Consider the following 26,580-nt stretch of genomic DNA (forward strand, 5'->3'; position numbering starts at 1 on the left):
AATAGAAAGATAAAGCTAACAAATAAATAAAATACACTTTGAGTAGATAAGCGTAATAGTAATATTTCTTTCCAGTTTATTTAAATTTCAGGGTAAGCACTTTACCTATTGTGCTTTTAAAATAATATAAAGACTGCACTGTATAAAGTATATTGTCAGTCACCAGATATATAATATTTTATAAAGTATCGGTTTTATACGTTTGTTGTATAAAATAAAGTATTAAATCTATAATGTGCAATTATTTCTGTATCTGAAAGCATTTAGCACTCTCAGTTAATATTTCTGTCTGTCTCAGACCTCGGTTCGGTTCCTTATATTTGCGATGTAAACGCATTGGAACAGCTTGAACATTATGTTAGGGTAGAAATCGATAAATCAACCACTAGGCTTGGATGGATTACTCAAAGGATCAACTACAAATTTTTTCCAAATATTTTTTAATAAGGACACCCTTGGCTAGTGCTTTGACTTTACTAGGAATATGTTGGTCTTGCCTAATTGTTGTAAGAACTTATTCTATGCTATCAAATTGCCTACTAACTTCATTCTTTCTCTTTTCATTGGTGCCATTTGAATGACTGATTTTTTTTTTCATTTTTGGAGTTGCGCTAGGCCGGATTGACTAGAGAAACAAATCCAGTGACAGAGAGAGAGCGAGCGAGCGAGAGAGCTTTATATCATGAAGTAGTTATGTATATCAGGAAAACATTCCAGTCCAGTCCAACTCAAGTCCATAAGTCATTAAGTCCAATTCTAGTGCTTAAGTCCCACTTCAGACTTAAGCAGTCACGCTCAATGATGCATAATGCAGGAAGATCACAGGCCAGTGGGTGCAAAGTCTTGTGGATCCAATGGTGGCTCTAGCAACAATAAGGGTCAGCCAGCAGGAAGGTGAGATCAGATAGAGAGGAGAGGTCCCAGTACCCTCCTTATTAGAAGGCCATAACCATAAGGAGGCCCCACCAAGCTGTCACCTGATTGACAGGTTGAATACCACCCTTACATACTTATATATCTTCATGTTGACATGAAATTATGTAACTACCACCGGGGACTTAAGAGACATTGTAAATTTACCATACTATTGTTTGCAAGAATTTGTTTAAGAATTAAAAACATGGCCTCTAAAAGAATTATGAAAGAATTGCTTATCCTAGATGCACTTAGAATTAATGCATAAATTTTAACAGCTGTTCATAGAAAAATAATTCTCTGGTACTTACTAGAAAACCTAAAGACATTTTTGGAACCATATTAATATTATTTCTAGGTTAAGGACAACTGAGCAGATAATGGTGTGTCTCGTAGTCATATTAACATTTTCTACAATAAAAGGTACTGACGCTTTCATATGTTAGCTACTGTTATAAGTGGTTTTATCTCAGTTAATTGCTTACATCGCTGAAATAAGAATAATATTTTCTCCATATTACAGATAAGAACATCTAGGTCCAATATGTTGCCTAACGTCACATAGTCAGTAGTAAAGCTGGGCTTTTGGAGCCCTGGTGGCTTGATGAGTTATGAATTGGGCTGCTAACCAAAAGGTTATCAGTTCAAAACCACCAACTACTCCTTGGAAAGAGAACAAGACTCTGCTTCCACAAAGGTATCGAGTCTTTGAAGTGCACAGGGGCAGTTTTCTCTGTCCTGTAGGGTCCTTGTGAGCCAGAACTGACTCCATAGCAGTGAGTTTGGTTTTTTATATAGCTGAGTTTGAATCCAGGCAGTCTGACACTACCCTCTTGACATACTTTTTATAGTTTTTGATTCTATGGGAAATAGAAGAGAGACTAGATTAGGAAGTAATTTCTCATTTAAAACTTAATGAAAGCATTGGTTTTAGAGGAAAGGGCATTAAAGAGACCTCAAACTCTGCTGTCCTGTATTAAGTTATTCTTTGCGTGGTTAAGGTTCTATGGACCCCGGTTGACCATAGAACCTCAAAGAAAAGCATCTCTTTCGTCTCTCATTGTTTCACTTTTAGTAACTCACCTCTTGGACTGTTGGCATTGGGCCCCAAACTTGAATTGCAAAGCTTGAGAGAAGTCAGTAGCACTTCAAAGATTTAGCTGTTTCATCATCTACACTAATGGCAGGCAGATAAAAAACTCTTAACTTAAAAGTTTTTGCTTGTGATTTTTCTGTATCTGTGCGTTAAGGATGTTATTTCTATGCTTTTGTCAATATATGTTTAATATGTACTCTTTGATTTAAAAGCTTAATTTTATAGAGAAAATAAGACCTACTTAAAAAATTTAAAGATTAAAAGTATAACTAGCTATGCTGTTGTTATGAATATGAAAATATATTAAAATTCCACATCAAATCCACAAAGGATTTTCCATATCTGTGTTATTGAAATGTATTAATTTAAACCTACCTATATACCTGTTATAAAGATTATAATGTTTGTGGGTGTTTTTTGCTCACAGACTTTTAAAAGATTTTGATTTGGATGGTTTCTTAATGATACTGTACTTGTATATTTTTTTCCTGAACTTTCCTATTAAAAAAAAATCAATAGTATTGACCACCACCCCCAAAAAATCATATGGAAAGTCTTGCATGTTTTGTTTGACTTTTTAAAAGTAGTGGAGATTGCCCTACTTTTTAATTTAAAACAATTTTTTAAAGATTTTTTTTAATTAGAAGTAACTTTTTTTCCAAGGTAGATATTCTGTGTCAACTGTTTTTATATAATCAGTAGCTTGTGTGCTTGCACACACATTGAAACTAATACCTTACAATTTTCCCTTTACAGGAGCCATCTAGAACAGTTTCAGGCAGATATAAAAGGTAAGACTCTCTAAGTTATGATTCATTACGTAATGTAGACATTAGTGTATGTCTGTGCGATATTGGCAGAACTAACTAGAACCTTTTCAAGCAGTTTTTTTTAAGGTAAGAAGCCTTAATGTGCTCCCCCAAAGAGCACAGGTGTGTACTCTCTGTTGCCATGTCATATTCTAGTCTTTGAAAACTGCCCACATCAGTACACCTTCAACTTCACTGAGCTTATATGCTTCCTAATTATATTAGTAAATATTTAGAACAGTACCTAGTAGACAGAAAAACTTTGCTATGTTAACTGCTGATATGGACTATATTTTAAATTTTCGAGTAATTGTGGAGTACATATGAGGAAACTGATCATTCTTTTAAGTTGCTAACATGTATACGTTGCTTGTTAAACAGCTTTTGCTTTGAGGAATAAAGATTAGTTGTGGTTACATGTCAGGTATTTATATCAATCACATATACCTGATTCTTATTAAATAAAGAATCTTTAAAAGAGCACTTTTCAGATTTATGTTCTGTGATTAGAATCAAAGGGGAATAATTTTCTTACAAGTATGAGCCAAAAGGTTTATTTTTTTATTTTTTATCATTTTGTTAAATCAGGAAGGAAAAAATTGTTCCCCTTAGCATACTTTTTTATTTTCAGGTCCTTGAGAACATTATTCCACTTGTGGCATATTTGGGTCCTTGTACTTAACCTTTTTCCTTTTTCCCCCCCGACAGTCTAAGCATGTCGTTTGTTAAAAAATAATCAAAACAAATAAATGGAAGCATAAGGTTGTTTTATGAGCAATAATTCTGTATGCACACAGGGAAATCATTCCGATTCCAAAATATGAAATAGTTCAAATTAGGTTGGTTACTTAAATGAAAAAAAGGCAGTAGCAAAATAGAAGATCAACCGTTGGCTAATGGTTAATATGATTAATAGAACTTTGCCCTCCTACGTTTACCAAAATCGATGGATTTAAAAAAATTTTAAAGCCTTAAAACCAAAATAAGACATAATTAATTTTACTTTTTTTTAAGACGTCTTTCAGCTTTAAGAAGGTAGCCCATTTCAGTACTGATTTAAAAAAGGAAAATGTTTTAATTTCTGATCATGATTCGCTAATTCATAGCAACTCATAGTTTTTAATACTTTTTAAAAAGCAAAAGGACATCTTAGGAACTTTATCTGAAATTTTAAATGCCTTATTTGGTATGAATTTGCTAGGTTTTGCACAATCAGTTCATTACTTGTGTTAATCTGCCAGCAAGTTGTTACAATGGCTGGAGAATGGATGTTTGCTTGTGAAGGTGTCTGGTGACAAGTGAGGCTCATAAAGAGAGATGAACTAAAGGTCAGACATTTGGCATCATATGCTAGGAAGTATTTTCAGTAAACGAGGATGCAACTATATATATGAGCTGCTAAAGTAATTCATAAAATGTTTACAAGGTTTAAACACTCAGAAGATACCTGGTTTGAAAGTGTGCTTTTATGAATTGAGTTGAATATTAATTTTTCTAGCATTTACATGCCTAGAATGTACTTCTGGAGGCACTACCCAAAGGCTTCCACAGGTATAACTATGAGTCGGCATCGACTCAATGCCAGTGAATTGTGATTTTCTTGGCTCTTTAGAGCAACAGCTAATCTATATGCTCTATGGATTTTCTTTTAAAAAGTTTTAAATAACTTCAGGGAACTGTTTGGAGGGCTGTAGGATTTCTGAATCACACGATTTGAGGAAGAATCATTATATTAATCAGTGTTACACAACTGTGTTTATTGTTTTGGGGTGTTTTCCTCCCAGTGTGTAAATTTGTTAATAGAATTCTTTGGCTAAGTTTATAATGCATTGCTTAAAATTATAAAAGAGGAAGAAAAAGAAAAAAATAGGTGAAACCCTTGTGAATGCTTTGCAAAGGGCCAGATTAGCCATGATTATGTCACTTACCCTTTCTTATTTTAAACAAGTAACTCATCCATCAGGTATGACATTGATTTTAAAACCTGGGAAACAAGTTAGGTTTTATTGTTCTTACATAGTAATTAACTGATTGTTTTGGTTTCACAAATGTGTTTAGTGCAGTTTTAATTATTTTGTAATAAGCGCTCCCAAATCCTGCCTCCCAGGTAATATAATAGGTTGCATTTGTTTAGCCTTTAATTTGTTTGCAAAGTACCTTCACATATTGCTGTATGAACTCAACAATAGCTTCATTGGGCACACAGATCTTCTTTCCCAGATGAGGAAACTGGCTGTAGTTCAGTGAACCTTTGATTATGTCACATTCCTTATGAGCACATTAGTTGAATCTATAAGAAAGGAAATGTAAGTTTTTGTTCTTATTAAGAGCATGGACAAATCAGGATCTGAGTGCTTAGAAGGAATTACCATCTAGGCTAAAATGTAGAGTTATAACCCTATATCATGTCAGTAATGTTTCAAGTTATTATCACGATTTTATAACTATAATCCAAATAGCTTTATCAAGACCTTTCTTCCTTTATAATTCTTTACAATTACTGAAATTGATTAGGGTAGGATTTCTGTACAGTTAAAAAGGAATTATTTTCTTCATTTTAAAAACGGTAATATAAGCGTTCATGAGGGAGTGGGAAGTGGGGAGGGAGGGGAAGAAATGAGGAGCTGATACCAAGGGCTCAAGTAGAATGCACATGTTTTGAAAATGATGATGGCAACAAATGTACAAATGTGCTTGACACAGTGGATGTATGTATGGATTGTGATAAGAGTTGCACGAGCCCCCAATAAAATTATTTTTAAAAAATAATAATAAAAACAGTAATACTATTAAAGATTAAAGAAATGTAGAGATTTGGAATTAGAAAAACCCACCTTTGTTCCTACCATTCACATCAACCACTGTTAACATTTTAATTCTCTATTTATTTTTGAAGCTTTTTTTTTTTTTCGTTTTATTACCATATGCTTCATATATAATTCAATTTTTCTGTTTTATTAAACATATTTGTGCAGTCATCACCAGTTATTTTGAGAACATTTTCTTCTCGCTCTCATTGTTGTTAGGTGCCATCTAGTTGGTTCCAACCAATAGTGATCCTATGCACAACCTAAGGAAATACTGCCCAGTCCTGTAGCATCTTGACAACCAAATAAATAAATAAACACTGACTAGCCAAGACATAGAAGAACTTCAACCAAAAAGAAAGCCAAAAGTGTTAAAAACGGAAACAATTTTAGAATGAGTCAAAAGGGAGATCAAATGATTGTATTTTAACCCAACTGTATCAGTCATAATCAACTTTACAATGCTCTTTTTTTGATAGCAAGGCTATTCACATCACTCAACTATAGTCAGAGCGGATTCACCAGAGGCCAGACTTTTTTTTTTTTAATCATTCTATTAGGGGCTCACACAACTCCCATCACAGTCCATACACACATCCAGTGTATGTCAAGCACATCTGTATACTTGTTGCCCCCATTACTCTCAAAATATTTGCCCTCTATCTGAGCCCTTGGTATCCAACCCTCATTTTCCCTTCCCCTCCCGCCCCGCTCTTCCCTCCCTCCTGAACCCTCAATAATCTACAAACCATTGTCACCTTGTCATATCTTACACTGTCCGCTGTCTCCCTCGACCCACCTCTCTGTTGTCCACCCCCCAAGGAGGAGGTTATACGCAGATCCGTATAATCAATTCCCCTTTTCTACACCCCCTGAGTCCCCCACCCCCAGTATAGCCACTCTCACCACTGCTCATGAATGGATCATCTGTCCTGGATTTCCTGTGTTTCCGGCTCCTGTCTGTATTAGTGTACATTCTCTGGGCTAGCTGGATTTGTAAGGTTGAATTGGGACCATGACTGTGGAGGAAGGAAGCATCCAAGAACTAGAGGAAAGCTATATGCCCCATCGTTGCTACACTGTACCCTGACTGGCTCATCTCCTCCCCACGGCCCCTCTGTAAGAGATGTACAGTTGCCTACAGATGGGCTCTGGGACCCCAATCCGTACTCCCTCTCATTCACAATGATATGATCTTTTGTTCTTTGATGCCTGATACCCAATCCCTTTGACACCCGTGGTCACACAGGCTGGTGTGCTTCCTCCATGTGGGCTTTGTTGCTTCTGAGCTAGTTGACCTCTTGTTTACCTTCAAGCTTTTAAGACCCCAGCGGCTAGATCTTTTGATAGCCGGGCACCATCAGCTTTCTTCACCACATTTGCTTATGCACACATTTGTCTTCAGCAATCGTATTGTGGAGGTAGGCATACAATGATATGATTTTTTTGTTTTTTGATGCCTGATAACTGATCCCTTCAACACCTCGTGGTGTCACACAGGCTGGTGTGCTTCTATGTGGGCTTTGTTGTGTCTCAGCTAGATGGCTGCTTGTTTACCTTCAATCCTTTAAGACCCCAGCGGCTATAACTTTTGATAGCCGGGCACCATCAGCTTTCTTCTCCACATTTGCTTATGCACACATTTGCCATCGGGAAGGTGGGCACACAGGATATTATTTTTTATTTTTTGATGCCTGATACCTGATCCCCTCGACACCTCGTGGTCACACAGGCCACTGCACCTCCTCCACGTGGGCCCCACTGCCTCTAAGCCAGATGGCCACCCGCCTACCCTCAAGATCCCAGAGAGGCCAGACATTTTATTGTGACTAGTGGACGTACATTTTCATTTCTAGTCTGTCTCTCACTTAATATGACACAGGTATCTTCTGCTTTTCTTTTATCTTAAGTTGCATAAAGAATGGCTGATATCAATTGAATGATCTCTGCTTTTCCCTCTTTCATTTAAGTGTTGTTTAAATATACCAGAAACCTTCACTGTAACAGCTTCTTTAGGGACCTGTAAATTTGGATAAAATAAGATCATGATTTTTCTTAAAGAATAACTATTTCCTTCTAAGACCAGTTTTGTGACTTACCTGAGGTTAGAAAGATATTGATAGGTTTGTCAGTAAATGTTGTTTTTCCTCATGCTTACATTATTTGGATTGTCATGAAATTGAACATCCGAGCAATTGTGAAGATGATGCAGGTTGAGCCATCTTATATATAATTTTACCAGGCGTCAGTAAACTTCATGGGAGTTACTCATTTATGTAGCTGATTCATTAATTTTTTTTGTAAACCATTACCAACCACTATCTGTTACAAAAAGTTATTTATCTTGAAGCAGTCACTCCTCATTATCCCATCTCCCAGCCTTGTGAGACTACCAGTTTGCTTTTTGCCTCTATGATTTGCTTACTCTAAAAAATATGGATGGCGCAAAGCATACGAGACCTTCTGCTGATGGGGCATGACCTAAAATGAGAAGAAACACTTGCAAACACCCTTTAGTAATCAGAACATGGATTTGTACAAAGTATGAATCTGGGAAAATAGGACATTGTCAAAAATGAAATGGAACACATAAAGACCAATATCTTAGGCATTAATGAACGGAGATGAACTTGTTGTATTGGCCATTGTTAATCGGACAGTCATTTGATTTACTGTGTTAAGAATGACAAACGAGAGGAATGGCATCTCATTTATCATCAAAAAGGACATTTCAAAATCTAAAAGTATAACATTTCTTGTGATAGGATATATACACCTATAAGGAAGACCACATAATACAACTACTAATCAAATTTACGCATCAACCATCAAAGCTTGTGATAAAGTAATTGAAGAGTTCTATCAACTTCTTCATTCTGAAATCCATCAAACATGTGATCAAGATGCATTGATAATGACTGGCTTTGGAATATAAAAGTTGGAAACTGTGAACAAAAATAGTAGTTGGAAAATATGTCCTTTATGACAAAAACAAAGCTGCAGATTGCATGATAGAATTTCGCAAGACCAGTGAGTTCTTCATTGCAAACACTTGTTTTCAACAAAATACATAGCAACTATACAAATTGGCTTCACCAGATGGAATACACAAAAATCTAATTGACTCTCTGTGGGAAGAGACCCACATTAAGACGAGGTGAGGGGCTAACTGTAGAAAAGATTGTGGATTAATCATGCAGGTTCAAGCTGAAGCTGAAGAGAATTAACACAAGTCCCCAAGAGCTAAAATACATCATTGAGTTTACATCACTGGAATTCAGAGAATATCTCAAGAACCGGATTGACACATTAAAAACTAATGAAGGAAGACCTGATGAGTTGTAGGATGACATGAAGAACATCATACATGAAGAAAACATTAAAAAGAAGAGACCAAAGTGGATACCAGAAGAGACTCTGACACTGGCAAATGAATGTAGAGTAGCTAAAGCAAATAGAAAGAATGGTGAATTAAAAGAGCTGAACAGAAAATGGCAAAGGGACTCTCAAGAAGACATCGAAATATTATAATGAAATGTGCAATTGTATTTAAACCATTGAATTTATGATATATGATTTATAAAACTGTTAAAAAAAGAAGAAGAAAGGTGTAAAGACTTGAGCTAGAAAAGAAAAAAGGATGGCCTTTGCTCAGAATTTCTCAAATTCAGGGAAATGAAAGGATTCAGGCCTTAAATTGCAATATTGAAGGAGTGTAGATGCAACGTACTGGATGATGCTGGAAGCAGCAAAAGATGATAGAACAGATACGCAGAGACACTGGGAACCCCCCCCCACACACACACAATCAATAAAGAATTGGTCTGCACCCAACCATCTCAAGAGGTGGCTTATGATTAAGAACTGACAGAACTGAAGGAAGTCATCTTAGTTGTACTGAAACAAAGGTTCAGGAATTGACAGAACACTAGTTGAAATATTTCAACAATCTCATGCCAAAAATTTTGGAAGACAGCTACCTTGTCTGAAGAGATCTATATTTGTACCCATTTCAAAGGAAAGTGACCCAGTAGATGTGAAAATGATATCATTAATATCACATACGAGTAAAATTTGCTGAAGATCATTCACAAGAAGAACATGTATGGGGAGGTGTCAGAAACCCAAGCAGATTCAGAAGAAGACATAGAACTAGGGTTATCACTCCTGACATCTCATGGATTTGGGCTGAAAGCAGGTAATACCAGAAAGGTGTTTGTGTTTTATGAAGTCATTTGACTATGTGGATCAGAACACATTTTGGATAACATTGGAAAGAACACTTCATTGTGCTCTGTGGAGCCTGTACATAGATTAAAAGACAGTCATTCAACCAGAGCAAGGGGATATTGCATGGCACACAGTCTGGTAAGGTGTGGATCACTGCTGTATCTTTTCACCATCTTTGTGCAGTCTGTATGCTGAGCAAATGATCCAAGAAACCTGGCTATTTAAAGAAGAATATAGCATCAGGGTTGGAGGTAGGCTCATTAAAATGTTGATGACACAATCTTGCTTGCTGAAATTGAAGCACTTATTGATGGAGATCAAAGAATATAAGACTCCTCATAATTGGACCAATAATCAACATACGATGGAGAAAAGATCGAAGGCCAATCTTTCATTTTACTTGGGTCCATAATCAACACCCATGGGGACCACAGTCAAGAAATCAAATTCTTACTCAAATCACAACCCTGTAGGACAGCGTAGACCTGACCCTTTGGCTTCCCAAGGATGAAAATCTTTCCAGAAGCAGAAAGCCTCATCTCTCTTTCGAGGAGCGGCTGGTAGCAAGTGTTGGGGAAGAATTTGAAAGTACTTTAGATTGCCAAAAGAACAAACAAATCTGCCTTAGAAGAAGTACAGCCACAATGCTCCTTAGAAGTAAAGATGACTGTACTTCCATCTCCATTGCTTTGGATATGTTGTCAGAAGGGCTCACTTCCTGGAAAAGGACCTCGTGCTTGGTAAACAAGGGCACTGAAGGAATTCATCCTAGTTGCACTGAAACTAAGATGAATTGATATAGTGGCTGCAAAAATGGGCTCAAACATAACAATTGTGAGTTTGTTAGTCTGGGTTGACTAGAGAGACAAATCCAGAGACTCTGTAAGAGAAAGTTTTATATCCAAGAGTAATTATATATTTAGTAAGAAAACATCCTGGCCCAGTCCAGATCAAGTTCATAAATTTAATAGTCCATAAGTCCGATATTAGCCCATATGTCCGATACTAGTCCATAAGTTCTCCTACAGACTCACACAGCACATGCAATGATGCTGAAAACAGGAAGATCACAGGCCAGTGGGTGGAAAGTCTTGTGGAAGCATCTCTGCACTGGCCCGGCTCTTCATGTGTTTCCTCCAGCTCCAGGGCTCTAGCTGCCATCAGCATAGCTGTATGTGGCTTGTCAACAGAATGTGAAGCAGAGAGTGTGTGTGTGTGTCCTGTCTCCAGCGAGGAAGACAGGAGTTCCCGGATTCCTCAGAAGGCCATGCTCACACAGAGGCATCATTAGCTATGACCTGATTGACAGGCTAGACTCCACCCCTTCGTTCAAGTTAACAGAAGATTATGTAAATGACCCAGTGAGGATGGCACTAGACTGGGCAGTGTTTGATTCTTTTGTATATAATGGTTGCTGTGTGTCCAAATTGACTCAGTAGTGGGACCCAACAGCAACAACAATTTGGCTGAGTAATAATCCATTGCGCACGGTTACTGTCATTTTTATAGCTGTTCATAACTTGATGGATATTGGATTGTTTGCACTCATGCAATATTATGAGTAATGTTGCTATGACAAATTTGTGTACAGGTTTTTCTGAGCTCCTTATTTATTCTTAAAACACAGGCATTCTTTATATTACTTAGTTGGAAATTTTATAAGAAAGAAAATGGATGGTGTGTGCCAAATATTTATTGGATCATTCTAGGTACAGGGCACTGTGCTTAGATCATAGGAGTATGTGATTTTACCGGATATGCGAACTACATCCAGAAGAATCTCCCCACCCACACCCACCTCCGACTTCTTTTATGTAGCTCTGCCAGAAGAAGCCAGCTCCTAGCACAATCACTACGGGTTTGGTAGGAGCAATTGTACAGCGATAATAAGTAAATATTATAGTAAAGTTATAGAGAGCATGAGAGATAAAAGAGATATATAGAAATAAAGAGTCAGACATATTTCATGGTAGCACGCTCACCTCAGCCCCGCTTGGTAATCCACGTGGAGGGAGTCTGAACTTTAATGCTCCCCAAGCTTTTATACTCTCTGGGGACATTGGGGACGTGCAAGCCCCACAATACAGGTGAAGACATACGTCACAGGAAAGGGTTGTGCTACAGGTATTACAGTGATGGGAGGGGGTGATCTAGGGACATATGCACTATGGAAGGAGGGATTGGGGGTGTACACGCGGCAAGATAGGCAGATCCTAGATTTCTGGTAGCAGTTTAACTTGATTTTGGGTCTCCATAGGAACCATTATCAGTTGGATGTGAACTCCGCCCACAGGACCCAAACTAATGGCCTTAGGCTCCAGAGAGAGGTAACCCATTGTCTCTAGCATCAGGGAAGAAGGGGGGGCGGGCGCGGGCGGGGGGGGGGGGGGGGGGGCGGGCGCGGGCGTGGGCGTGGTGGGATGAGACAGCAGTCTGGCAGCAAGTATCTGACTTCCCCCCACATAGCTCTTATGTGGTGTTTGATAATTCTTATATTTGATCTCTTTAGAGTTATTGAGTACAGTTTGATACAACTGATGTGTGAATTGTTATAAGAGCTATCAGAGCCCCCAATACAGTTTTAAAAAATTATTGAGTACATTTAATATATCAGGAATGAGTATGAATTCAAACCCAAAGGAGGGAATGGTATCAGAACTGAAATTGAGAACATCCAGTTTGCAGAATGCTATGGATGAAAGTGGGAACCCAAAATCAACACATGGATTAAGCATCCAGTGAATTCCCTCTGACCATAGAGCAGGGATGTGAATAACCTTGCTGTCATGCAGAGTACAGTAAGAGTTTTTTTCAGTCATTTGGGTTTTTTTGGGTATTTTTTCCCCCTTTGCTTTTCTGTAGGTGTGAAATCCAGGATCATTAAAGTGATAGAGACAGTGAATGCAGTAATGATATCTGGTGGGGGAGGTTGGGGAGAAATGGGGAGCTGATAACAAGAAAGAAGCAACTGTTCTAAAATTGATTGTGGAGATGATTGTCCAACTCCTTTTAATATTATTGAACTTGTGAGTTATATGCCAATAAAACTGTTAAAAATCAAATATTAAACCAAAAAAGAGAAATTTTTACATGAATTAAATCTTATAGCAGGAGCCATTTTAAAAATTTAGCAATGGACTAACTATATTAACTATAATATACAGCATATAGTTAGTGAGTTAACCTTATCAACTATAACATCACTATGTATAGTTAATATGTAGCCATAAAAATTATCCTGTTGAAAAATATCAATTATATATTTAAATAATGGGAGAAGGAAAGAATATACAGAAGAGAAATATGAAAAGAGTATATGGAAGAGAAATATAAAGAGTATGTGGAAGAGAAAGTCTATCGTTAATATCAACTCGGAATTCTTAACCTAAAGTCAATAGGTTTCATAAATCACAGTTAAAATTCTGTGTGAAAGAATGTAATATTAATTTTCTGGGTGAATATCTGTATTTATACATGAGAGCTTCAAAGAGATCTGTGACCTAAAATATACTTCCAGAACTCTAAGCTCACTGCCATTAAGTGGGTGCCAACACATAGATGCCCTATAGGACAGAGTATATCTGCCCCTGTGGATTTCTTCCTTTCTTATATCTGTTCCTGTCAGAGTTACTTAGCTCGCTTTTTTAATTGCTGATAGTTACTCTGACATCAATTCCGGCACATAATGACTCCTTTTATGTGGAGTAGAATTCGTAGTATTTTTTCCAAGCCTAATCTTTCTCGCTCAGAGTGGCTGACGGTTGAACTACTAAGTTAGTAGCCCAATTTGTAATCCACCATACCAGCAGGGCTAGTGGTAGTTCTCTCTGAGTTGGTGGGATTATTGGTATAGTCATTTACATTTGCTCTGTTCTTTAGTGAATAAGTGTGCATACATGTGTGTTTAAAGGTAGATGAGTGAGACAACCTCATCCACAGGACAGAGTCTGTTTTCAGGAGTGAAGCCTGAGACAAAATGGGATAGTGAATATTTCCGAAAGTATGAAGGATTGTTATCATGTACTTGTTGGTTATTTTGGAATTTCATGATTTATCTGGTACTTTTAAATGTTTGGTGCCCCTTTTTTATGTTCCGTTTTAACCATGAGTATCAAATTTCTTCTAATTGCTAAGGTATGAGATATCTATTTACATGGAAAAATTTTCTAACTGTAATCCCACAGTGCTACTAATCTTCTCATGATAGTTTTAGAATAACAGTGTTTTCCCCCAACATTACACCTCCTAGCCACTGGATATGTCTTCCCATAAAAGATGTGAAAATTCCCAGAGGGTGGAAAAACTTCCAGTAAAGGGTGGTCCTTTCTTTGATGATACTGTTTGTTTCTTTCCCTTTTCTGAAGATTATCATTAATATCTTTGTGGCTAAGGGCAGAGGAAGGGTTCTTTCTACAATCTATTATTAGAGATTTATGTTGACATTCCTAAGTAGAACGTTACAAACTTTTTGGAGTTAATGAAACAATCTTTCTTTTATTCTGGGTAATTTTTAGTGTCCCTATCTGGCCTTTTGATAGGTTGAAATATTGTTTTTAGAATAAACAGCTAAATTTGGCAATAAGATCAAGTAACACCATTCTTCACAATTATGACAAACCCAACGTGATGGATTTTTTAAATTGTTGGACTTCTTTCAAATGCCATTTTAAGCTTGTTTATCAAGCAAATACAAAACTATTAATGTGCAGCCATATTTTTAGGGGTTCGGTTGTATATCGTCGTCAGCATTGTAGTCTTTGCTTGAATGATCTCTTGGTTGATGCAGATGATTAGACTTGGCGGGGAGGGCTTAAGGGAGCTAAGTTTTAAGAGGGTTCTAATGCACTTCTGGAATACACTGTGGCTTCAGTGGGTCTTTATTCCCTTGGCTTTCTTTTACCTTTCAGTCTGTACTTCCCAGTTGTGTTCTTCCTTTCTTATACCTGTTCCTGTCAAAGTTAATTAGCTCACTCTGTTAGTTGCTGACCAATTCTGGCACATAATGACTCCTGGTGTGTGGAGTAGAATTCGTAGCATTTTTTCCAAGCAGATTGCCTTAGCCTGTCATTTGAAACACCTATGGCCAAGTTTAACTGCCAACCTTTTTACTGAGAATCAAGTGCATAGCTGATTATGTCTCTCTCGAACCACTGTCTTAAACTGTGTATCTGTACAAGAAAGTCCATTTATTTAAGTGGCCTCCGTTGCTAACTGTTCACATCCTGATGACTACAAATCATTATTTCATATTGGTATAACCAACCACTATTAGACATTTACTTTTAAATATCTTAGACACATCCTAACATCAACATATTTAAAAGCAAACTTATGAAACCTGATGGGTTCCAGGAGTTGGACTTAACACCCACCAATGTCCACAGCTAAAAACATGGGCACCGTTATTGACTCTTTTACCGCCCCACCAACACCCAATTAGCAAGCCCTACTGAGTCTCAGTTACCACCATGCCAAGCTCTAGGATAGCATCATCTTTTATAGAGATGATTACAATAGCCTCCAAACCGGTCCCTGAACTTTAGTTTTTCTCATCTCTAATATATTCTGCTATAAAAAAAGATTCTTTTCACTTTCCTATTTTGATGGCTTTCCATTTCTAATTGTACTCAAGGAAAGAATGATATGAAATGATTTTTGGTGGAAGTTAAAAATTTAGGGGAAATATTTTTACAGGTTGTTAGGTGTCTCACAGTGTGATAATTATTGGTGAAATAAGTGGTGATCTTGAAATTGTACATTAGCAAAAAATTATTAAATACCACACAACAAACACTTTGAATTTTTGTTTCCATCAGAAGAAAAAAAAATTCATGTGTAGTAAATTCATAGATAAAGAACCTATTTCTTTAAACCAAGATTTATTTCAGATTTAACTTGAATAACATGAATAAATCACTGGAACTATCAATGAAAAGAATTGAAGACATATTAAGAAGTGTCGAGCTGATAGCAAGGGCTCAAGTAGAAAGTAAATATTTTGAGAATGATGACGGCAACAAATGTACAAATGTGTTTGACACAATGGATGTATGTATGGATTGTGATAAGAGTTGTACGAGCCCCCAATAAAATGATTTTTTTTTAATTCCACCTTCAATAAATAAATAAATAAATGGCATATTACGCCCCCTCACCCAAAGAAGTGTCATTTCCTGCATTTTGAATATAAGTTGAAAATAAATAATCTGAGCCTGCGGAAATTCATTTAAAACCTCTCCTATTCCTATCAGTATGCTTCTGTGAGACTAGTTTCCCTATTATTTGTGAGTTCTATTAAACAAAATAATAGATATTCAGCCTGCATTAAATACATTAACAAACTGGCAGTCGTCGTCCATGTATTATAAACCCTACCTCCCGCCTCCTGGTATTTAGAATTCCCTCCCACATTGCACCAAGTTTTATTTTTGTGACCAGTAAAATACAGCAGAAATTATAATCTGCCACTTTTGTGATTAGGTTATGACAGACAATGCAGCTTCATTTTAGGCTCACTTTTTCTCTCAGATCACTTGTTTTTGAGGGGCACTTGCTTTGATGGGTGTCTGAGCCCACGAACGAGGCCTACATAGGGGACATGGAGTCTCTTGCCAACAGAGTGAGGAGCTGGTGCCTTTTGCCATCAGCCATGTGAGTGAGCTTAGAAACAAATTGTTCAGCCAAAGTCAAGGCTTCAGATGGCTGTAGCTCTGGTACGGAAGCATCATGAAAGCAATTTGTTAACTGCAGCCAACAGAAACGAGGTAAGAAATGTGTTGTATGGCATTAAGTTTCGTGGCAATTTATAATGTATTGACGAATTAACTAGTACGAGAAATTAGCTCGTGTATTACATTAAAAACCAACTATTGGCATAAAGTTCATGAATAGGTGTTTATGAGGAATTGCCATTCCATGCCTACTTTTGGTTAAATTAGGATTATGGGATTATGAACCGTATGAGTGCGAAAGCAGTTTTATGTAATTTTTCTCCTAAGTTCTGATTATATTTATCAAAATGTAATATCTGATTATATTTATCAAAATTTGAGACTAAGAAAAAAAACTTCTATTGTATATGGTCTTTTGTCCTCTCTGTGTTGTCCAGTTTATGTTACAAAAGTGTTTGTCCAGGAAAAATTGACACGTCAGAAGAGAAAAACGGTGGTTCCTTTATCTTAGGTTTCCTGGGTTAATTCTCATGGTACTAAACTTTATTAACTGATAGTGTTACCGTTTTAAAAAATTGGTTAGATTCCCTGATAAATTGAAAGTTCTCTGAGCAGGGACCATGCCTGTGTTTGCTGATATATCTTCAGTACCTTCTTCATGTTTGATACTTGGCAAGATCTCAGTCGATATTGGTTGAAAGAATTAATGTTCTTTTTCTCACACACCCCTCCCCCATTGTGTTGGAATAATTATTAACTGCTACATTTGTAAATAAGTTGTCTACCATAACCATGTCACCTCAGAGGAATGTTCATTGTTTAAGGTGAATAGAAAATTTTCTTGGCATTCTTCTCACTGAATAACAGGAATTTTTAAAAAACATGTATTTTTCCCCATAGCACAACCACCGAAGAAGATGCCTCAAGTAGATATTCCAGACCAGATAGAAGTGGGTTCAATAGATACAACAGGGATGCAAATGCTTCTGGTAATTTAGTCTCAAGTAGCACATTGGAAAAGAAAATTGAAGATCTTGAAAAGGTACGAATTATACATGATTTAAGATTTTCTGATAAAATGGTTATGGGAATTTTCTCCCCCACTTCCACAGCAACTGCAAGGAAAGGGGGGAAAGCTATTGAAAGTGCCACGAAGTAGAGCAAGAATGACAGACTCTAGTCCAGTGGGAGACTGAGTCATGCTCCTCTGTCTTTATGCTTACAGTCAAATTGTCCTTTGCTGTGGAGTCAGTTCTGACTTACATTAATCCTAAGTGACAGTAGGACTGCCCTATGTGGTTTCTAGCCACATCTTTTCCCTGTGGAGTGGCAGGTGGATTCAAACTGCCCACCTTTTAGTTAGCAGCCAAGTGCTTAACCACTGCACTGCTAAGGCTCATTAAAAACAAACTCACTGCCATCAAGTCGGTTCTGACTCAGAGTGACCTTTAGGACAGAGTAGAACTACCCTGTGGGTTTCTGAGACTAAATATTATGGAATAGAAAGCCTCATCTTTCTCTGACAGAACAGCTTGTGGGTTTGAACTACTGACCTTTCAATTAACACCCAACTCATAACCCAATATGCCATCAGGACTTCTTACAACATCTTTAATTCACTTAGTATCTAGACAATAATGGCTGGACATATTCTGATTTCCTTTATATATTCCTGTTTACTTCTGTTGATGCTAAAGCTTTAGTAATGAAGCCAATTCTTGTACAGTGATACCTCAGTTGTCAAACAGTTCCAAGCTCGAACTTTCCACTCCTTAAACAGCAAAGCTAGAAAATAACCTATTCGGTGTTCGGAACTTTGCTTGATAGTCTAGCTGAAAATCGACTGGAAAAAACCTGTACAGGCAAGAGTGAGCCACACTTCGATTCTTGCCTCGGGCGCAAAGGGTGACTCACGGTTCAGTCTACATACTGCTCTTGCTTAGAGAGCATATAATGCTTGTGCTAGTGTGTTGAAACATCCGTCAATGTGCCTTTGTGTGTGTGTGTGTGTGTGTGTGCGCGCGCGCGCGCGCGCGCGTGCTTTGAGTAAAATGTCATAACCATGACTCAAAAAAAAGCTAGTGATAACAACAGTAAAACCTAGACCTAGAGGAAAACAATGAGAACCACTGTAGAGTTAAAGAAAGAAATCATTGCGAAATTTGAATCAGGTAGTTACTTGTCTTGATTGGTGGCAGAACACAACATGGTTAAGTCAACATTATCTTTTTTCTGACGGGGGGTGGGGGATGTGATTGTTAATGTAGCAAAAGGTATGAAATTGTTTACCATGAAACAAAAAGCTCAGATCATTGGAAGTAGTTGAAAAGTTACTGTTAATTTGTATAAATCAGAAAAACTTGATGCCAACAGCATATCCAAGACAGTGTTATGTGAGAAGGCTAAAAGGCTGCAAGTGATTTGAATCCTGGAGAAATGAAGGCATATGTATAATTTTGGAGCCTTAGAACCAATTATTTAGTTTTCCATTATTTTGAATGCAGAAAATATGTTCAGTTCTCGAACTTTTCATTGTTCAAACAGATTTGAAACAAATTGAGTTCGACAATCAGGTTATCACTGTATCATGTTATAGTTAATGGGTACTCCCATTCTGCTAAGTGTTCTATTTTATTGGAAAACAGCCCCTCCCTTTAAAGCAGTTATAAGTTTAAGGTGGTAATTAATCCCCCCAACAAACAAAACTTCCATGCTATAGTATAGAGTCAATGCTTTATATAGCGAACCCCTGTGGGTTTCTGAGACTATTTATGGGATTAGCCCGGTCTTTAGCCTGTGGAGCAGCTGGTGGTTTTGATCTGTCAACCATGCAGATCACAGCCCACGAGTAACCACTACACCACTGGGGCTTTTATGGTGGGTGAAACCTTCAACTAAGGGTTTCAAAATGATTGAGGAAAAAGTACCAGTATCTTTTAATTTTTCCACAACCTTTTGGGAACCTCTTCATATACCATTGTGAGTTAATTTTCAATAAAGTTTGTAGACTTTATTTTCTGTTCTGAGTTAGGTCATGATTGGTGTTAGAACCAATTTTGTGTATGAATAAGCTTGTTTTTAATTATCTTTGAGGACAACTCAAATAAATTATGGCATAAAATTATTAACCATAAATATCAGCTTTCATTGACCTTTACTCTTTAAAATTGGGAGTGGTACTATATTACTTAAAGATTTTGAAAATGAGGTGTGTTTTTTTTCTGACTTGAAATTATTCTGCATTTCAAATAGATAATAATTTTATATAACATTACCATTATTTTTAGGTCATATGTAAGCTACAACTATTTTCTACCCGGAGTTATTATTTCATTCAACTCCTTAAAGAATAAGTGATCTAAAATATTCATGGGGATTGTCAGAAAAAAAAGCCCCCGGAGTTCACAAAGGTTTGCATGCAGCCCTGAACACAGCCCCTGGGGTTCGACTTAGGACAACTCCTGCAAGTGCTCTTAATTGAAATAGTTGAACTAACCCTTAATGATAACAAATTCTTTATCACCTCCCTTCGCTTGCTGCCCGTATAGCTTTTAAACAATTGAAAGGGTATCTAACCTTTTCTTGCATTAGAACAACAGACCCCAAGCATTGAGTTGATTCCGAGCCATAGCTACCGTTTAGGGCACACTGGAACTGCTCCATAGTGTTCTGGGTCTGTGTGCTCTCCCATCAGCAGGTGGTGTCTGCCTGCCCCCTGCGGAAGGGTTGGTGGTTCTGAACTGCCTGCCTTGTCCCCTGTGCCATCAGGTCTCTTTTCTTGCACTACAGATTCATTAGCCATACCCACCTGTTACAACTCAAATTCCACTTAAAAGATTTAAAGAAGCATCTGTTTATAACCTGGGGATTCTGGGAGTTGGTAGTAGCTAATAAATACAGATAACTTGCTCCTTTTTTGTTAGAGAGAGTAGTAAGAAAGTAGCCAAATTTCAGCCAAGTCCTTTCAGCTTGGTCTCTCTGTCCCCAAGATGGCTGACCCAGCCCATGGCTTTGGATTCTAAACAAGATTTCTTTTAAGTATTGCGTTCTTATTTTGCTTTGTTTTTGAGTTTTCATGTTGATAATCTAATAAAATGCTTTCGTTTCATTCATTGTCACTGAACAGTATAACCTGAGGCAAAATTGAAGACCTTAATTTTCAGCCTAGAGTTTTCTAGTGGGCAGTCTCCTTTTCTAAATCCTTATATATTTAATTTAAATTTTCTCATAGTCTATTATCCATATAATTGCCTCTTAGTTAATTGTAGTGATAAAAGTTACCAAGGGTATTTGTTAAAGGTGTGTGGAAATCTGTATAAATTCAAAACCTTTTTTACAACTTCTATATTCCCCCTTATGCCCTTGATTCCTTTGGCAGGCGGGTGGGTGGAGTGGGGCGGGAAGGAAAGGGGGGGTGTCCCCCTCACTATAAATACCTTAAAAAGTTCACTGAAAACCTTCATATATCTAAGATTATTTCACCAATGTTAGATGCATGCCATTTAAAGATTATCAATAATCGGTTGCATCACAATTAATACATTATAATTATGTCTACTAGGAAATAGTAAGAGAAAGGCAAGAAAACTTACGACTTGTGAAACTGATGCAAGATAAAGAAGAAATGATTGGAAAACTCAAAGAAGAAATTAATTTGTTAAACAGAGTAAGTATTTCTCATTTTGGTATTATGGTTTCTTTGTTAAATAGAAGAAAATATATCATACATTACATAATTGAATTACTTGGCTTTTTGTTAGTGATATAGTTTGTGATAGTAAAAAATATCATTTTATTCCAGCTGATTTCATCTGGCCAGTTTTCAGATATAATCACTTATATGTATTAATTTTGGAATTGATTGATGAGTGAGTTTGTTCTATATTTTGTTAGAGTTGGAAATACAGGTAGCGTGGCACAGTTTTCTCAACGAAGAATTAAAGTTGTTACTTTCTCTGTATAAGAAATCTCAGATGTCTTTATCTTATTTTCATTCTTTTCCCCCTCGTTTTGCATCACCAGCTTTAGGTTAGACTATACCCTACTCTCAGAATTATTGCTCTTTGTAGTTCTTGCTTTGTATTTGAGTCCCAGAATTTGCTGCTTAAGAAGCAGATATTTTTGGTAACTCAAGTGTAGTAGTGGTGAGATGAGAAGAAATCCCATCTCACCGAAGAGTGCTTTAGAGGGATTTTTAGTAGGCTGAAGGAAAGGAAAAGTTTGCTTCCGGGTAAAAAGGAGCAGGCCCCCTACCCAACCTTAACTCTAACCAGGAAAGAAGAAAAACTTCTTTCTCATAAAGCTCTAAAACACTAGCTTACAGGTTGTTGATTATGAAACAAACTCAGAGTTGATGTAATTTTCTCTAGATCAGGTGTAATAAATTACATAGTAATCAGCTGAGCTACTATATGACCTCCTATATATTTGATAATTTTAACAGTGTATAATAGCTATTATACACTGCCTTTCATTTTTCAAAATACAGACATATATTGATATTAAAATGTGATTTAATGAATTGAGATTTTTAAAAAATCTGATACATACTCCCTGTATTAGTTGCTGTGGGCATTAAAAAAAACAAAACCCTTGCCTTTGTGAAGTTTACAATTTAAAACTGGTGTATGAATGTATTTTATTTAATTCTAGATCTTAACTAGATTTTCGTTACCATAGTTTTAGGAATCTTGTATTTTTTATTATCTCAGCAGATTGGCTCCCCAACAGCTTTCGTTTAGTTTGTGAGTAAATGCAAATTCTAACTTTGCAAAAATCATTTTAAAAAGTACCTAGTTCAAAAGCATTGTACTTTTGAATACTGCTTTTATATAATATACTTAAAATTCAAGCTGATTGCATTCAAGTTTTGGAATTTTAAATTGTAAGGAAGAATTTATAGTTTTCCCAGCATTAGTTAATAGTCTGCTTTGAAATAATATTTCTCATAACTAGAATGTGTCAAATGGTTGATATACTACTAGACTATGGGGACTGTAGAGCTGGGATATGTATTTTAAAGCTAGACGATTATTAGCTAGTTTTATGGTTTTCAGTTTTGTTTTTAAGCTCCAAAATCTTTGCCACACATAAGCTATCATTTTGAAAAGCACAACATAAAAATTAAGCTAAATCAACTTCTATGTGCTCCTGATCCGCTCCTTCTACATGCCTCATTTGTATCTTCTGCTTAGATGTTCACCCCACATACACTTATTAAAGATCACACCCAGGAGGTAGGAGTGTATATTCAGAACCTGTAATGGTATCTCTTGATGTACAATTTGATGGAAAGTTGTAACCTGGGACCTTTAATAAAGTCTGAGTTGACATGCATGTTTTGTTAGGCTGCCATTTGTGGGACTTCACCAGGTGGGACTTGGTTTTTAACTAGTAATGGTTAAAAATTGGGAGATTCACAATTCCAATTCCTGACTTGTCTTAGGAAATGGAATGATCTGGCCAAAGCTGGTCCTCATTTGCTCTTGGTGACAATGCCATGTTGAATAATGGCTGCTCCTTTCATGCGGAGCACCTTTTATCTGAAGTTATTTCAGAATTTGCCTCGTTTAAAAATGAATACTTGAAAACAGGTCATTTTAGGATGCATAATTAATGGTATTTGTATAGCCTTCAGAATATTTGTCTTATGTTTAAAAATCTCATAATATTATTTGCTTTTTTCACTTAAGGACCTAGATGACATAGAAGATGAAAATGAACAACTAAAACAAGAAAATAAAACTCTCTTGAAGGTTGTTGGGCAGCTGACAAGGTAGAAGATTCAAGACAGTGTGGAAAGTACTTTAAAACTACTGATTGAATGTTATGGTCAAAGCTAGGACAATATTCCTATGATAGAATGCATTCAAAAAACAAAGTATGTATATTTATTTCTAGAAAAGTGATGTTTATTTTCAGAATAATTCTTTCTCATGATTAGCTTCAAACAAAGTATTCATGTTTTATTCCACAAATAAGTGACAGTTACTAAAAGTTTATGACTTCTGTGGTTCTGTGTGGTATTCAAATAATATATGATTTAAAGTCATAACCGTTTAAATACATTTTATCTTTGGTAGTGCATTTTCTCCCTAAAGCAATATACATAGTCTCTGTTTACATGAATCCATATGTTTGGGCGGGAGTTACTTGCAAATACCTTATCACTGATGTGTACAACTTTTTATCTGTTTATGTCTTACTCGAAGTCTGTCTGCTGTCATTTATTCTTTCAACTTACTTTAAGTGATTTAGAGTCATAGATTCATGCTGTGATGTTACAGTTATCTTTTTAAAGGAAAGCTACTAGAAAAAGTCACTTAATATGTATTTGTTGGCTAAGTATACTTTTTTTTAATACTTGAATTGTGCTATAGTAAATGAAAATTTACTGTTTTGAATTTGAATATCAAAATCACTTCAGCTTTTGAAAAACAATTGTAATTTTACTGTAAAATTTCTACTGTAGGTACTGTTTATTAATGAACATAAAATATTTTAAAAGTTGGTTATTCTTCAGGCCTGGAAAGTCTTACAATTTCTGTGTATAAGGAAAAATTCATGTTGCTGATGATATTATGTATGTTATATGCATTAAAAAATCAAAACCAACATATTTACACACATTTAAAGCATTTATTGATTACATGAGTGAAACAATACATAAGTAGAACTAGTCCTAAAATAGGTTGCCAGTTTCTAACTCTGAGAATAGCATTGACAGTTATTTTCACTCATTTAAGAGATTATTTTTCTAGCCCAGATTTAGGGATTTTTCTGCCCCCAGCATTGGAGCTTTTAAAAGTTATTTTTGAGGAATCATAAAAAAATTTAATCTTCTATTAAATATCATTAGTATTCTTGGTTGTTTTCTGTTACAATTTGTATGTTGCGTCTGATCCCACCTTTTAAAAAACCCTAGCATTAAAAAAATTTCTGCTGATGGTTGGATATTAAATCGTGTACTGATAATATCCAATTTATGTGCAGAGTGACTTGGACATATTAAAATCCATTTTGGGTACCTTACTGACACTGCTTTTCAAACCCCTTAATTGTTCACTGTTAGAACATAGGCAAGACACTAAGGAAAAATGTGTAGTAAATTGTGTCAGATGATGAATTCTAAAACTCTTTGAATTACCTAGGGCTACCTACCATGCCTCCCTTCCATTTCCCACTCAGAAATTTCGAGCATGGCTGAACATCAGAATCCATGGGGTCCTTAAAAAGAATTCTCCGACTGTAACACTTGATAGGGCTAGATTAAGAACCTAGAAATCTGAAATGTATAAAGGTAATCGTGGTGAATCTGAAATAACTGATCTTACCTCTTTCCTCCTATATATGAAGGCCCTGGAATTGGCCTACAGGGCCCTGGTGGTTCTGAGACTTATGCGTTGGGCTGTTAACCTCGAGGTCAGAGGTTCAAACCCACCAGTTGCTTGGGGGAGAAAAATAAGGGAGTCTGTACCATAAAGAATTAAAGTTTTAGAAACTATAGATAGATGAGTTTCTATCAGTTGCAAATGACATGATAGCAGTGGGTTTGTTTTGGTTTTATTTGTTTGGGTTTATTTGGGCTTTTTTTAAGTAACAATTTTAGCTTCTAGTTATTTTCCCCTTTGAGACTTTATTTAATAATTAGCTTGGTTCTAGAACAGTTTTCATATGTTCATACATATGTGAGGGATGGGCTTCAAAAGTTCAAGTGCATATTTCCAGGACTTTTTGAAGCTTTCCAGAAAATTACTCAACAGGAGTTCTAGATTAGATCACCAAATTTGGAATAGTTGAACAATGACCGGATAAGGGCTTCCTTCCCAAACACTAATGTGTAGCCTGGGATGGGTGATCTGTTGTCACCCAATGGTGGATTGGTTCTTCAGTTAGAGGAAACATAATTAATTTGAATTTTATATTTAATCCATGTTGTAGATAATGAGATATTTCACTTTACTTTAAAAAATTAGACCTATGAAAGACAACTGTTTTTATTTTTTCCTTCAATTATTGGCAACATTTCCAACAATGTTTTGTTGTTGTTGTTGTTGTTTTACATGAACCTAGTGCAAATACAGGAGACATAATAACTGAGGCAAAAGTGCATGTCATGTGCTTCCTTTCCCCTGTAAAATACATTATTTATTTCACATAGAGTTGTCACACCAAATACTGGGGAAAAGTAAAACCTAACCAGATTTCTCCTTAAGATTTATGAAAGTGTAGAGTTTTCCCCCTCATTTTCAAGTAACTGAAATAATTGCTACCTTAGAAAACTTGGCTATTGTCAATAAAGTAGTAATGGTTGTGAAATTATTAATTCTCTTCAGATATATTATTTCTTACGCGTCTTGGTATTCTGGCATAATAAAACACATCCAAAGTTATAATGTGTTCATGAGATCATTTTCAAAACAATCGTATATTTTAAGTAAACATAAAATTGCTGCCCTGGTTTCTGATATACATTAACTTGAAAATTATTGAAATAATTGTTATCACCTTTTTATAGAATTGTTGGTAGTTTAATTTTACTACAGTTACTTTCAAAGATAAGAGAAAGTTTTTGATGGTGTGTTTCTAAATTTAAGGGAATTTATTTAAGTGTAGTACAATAGCATTCCCACACTTGCTCAGTTGGTTTAAAAGATAAAAAGGTTGCATCAGGGGCAACTACAAGAAGCTATGTTTTTGTTCTTCCCCAAAACCCTTTTATTGGGAGTTAATACAGGTATCATTCCATAGTTCAGCCACGCCAAGCAGTAATGTACAATTGCTATGGCAATCCCTTTCAGAAACATTCTCTTCTTTCTTGAATTCTTTGATATCAGCTTCCCCTTTAAACACTCCAACCCTACCCCCACCCCCAACTATATTCCCAAGGAACCCTTATTCTACTTGCTGTCTCTGTAGGTTCATCAATCCTGGGTTTCATATTTTTTTAAAAACACATAATAAAAAATTCAAGAGGGTTACCATCCAATGATAAAATACACCTGAGGTTAATAACCCCCAATATGAAACACACATACACACACACACACACA

At 36.3% G+C, this 26,580-nt stretch overlaps 1 protein-coding gene across 1 annotated transcript in view; it reads left to right on the forward strand.

Moving 5' to 3' along the window:
* PAWR (pro-apoptotic WT1 regulator) overlaps positions 1 to 25,920 on the forward strand; it is a 44,972-nt gene extending 19,052 nt beyond the window's left edge. Inside the window, exons 3-6 of the mRNA XM_004700774.2 lie at positions 2,768 to 2,802; positions 17,429 to 17,570; positions 21,090 to 21,194; positions 23,221 to 25,920. Coding sequence (XP_004700831.1) covers positions 2,768 to 2,802; positions 17,429 to 17,570; positions 21,090 to 21,194; positions 23,221 to 23,307 — 369 coding nt within the window. The 3' untranslated portion in view covers positions 23,308 to 25,920. The remainder of the gene's footprint in view (positions 1 to 2,767; positions 2,803 to 17,428; positions 17,571 to 21,089; positions 21,195 to 23,220) is intronic.
* Positions 25,921 to 26,580: the final 660 nt, after the last annotated feature.

Source organism: Echinops telfairi, unplaced genomic scaffold (assembly GCF_000313985.2).
Source record: "Echinops telfairi isolate 266 unplaced genomic scaffold, ASM31398v2 ScPeMD7_2;HRSCAF=8, whole genome shotgun sequence".
In the NCBI taxonomy this organism is placed as follows: Eukaryota; Metazoa; Chordata; class Mammalia; order Afrosoricida; family Tenrecidae; genus Echinops; species Echinops telfairi.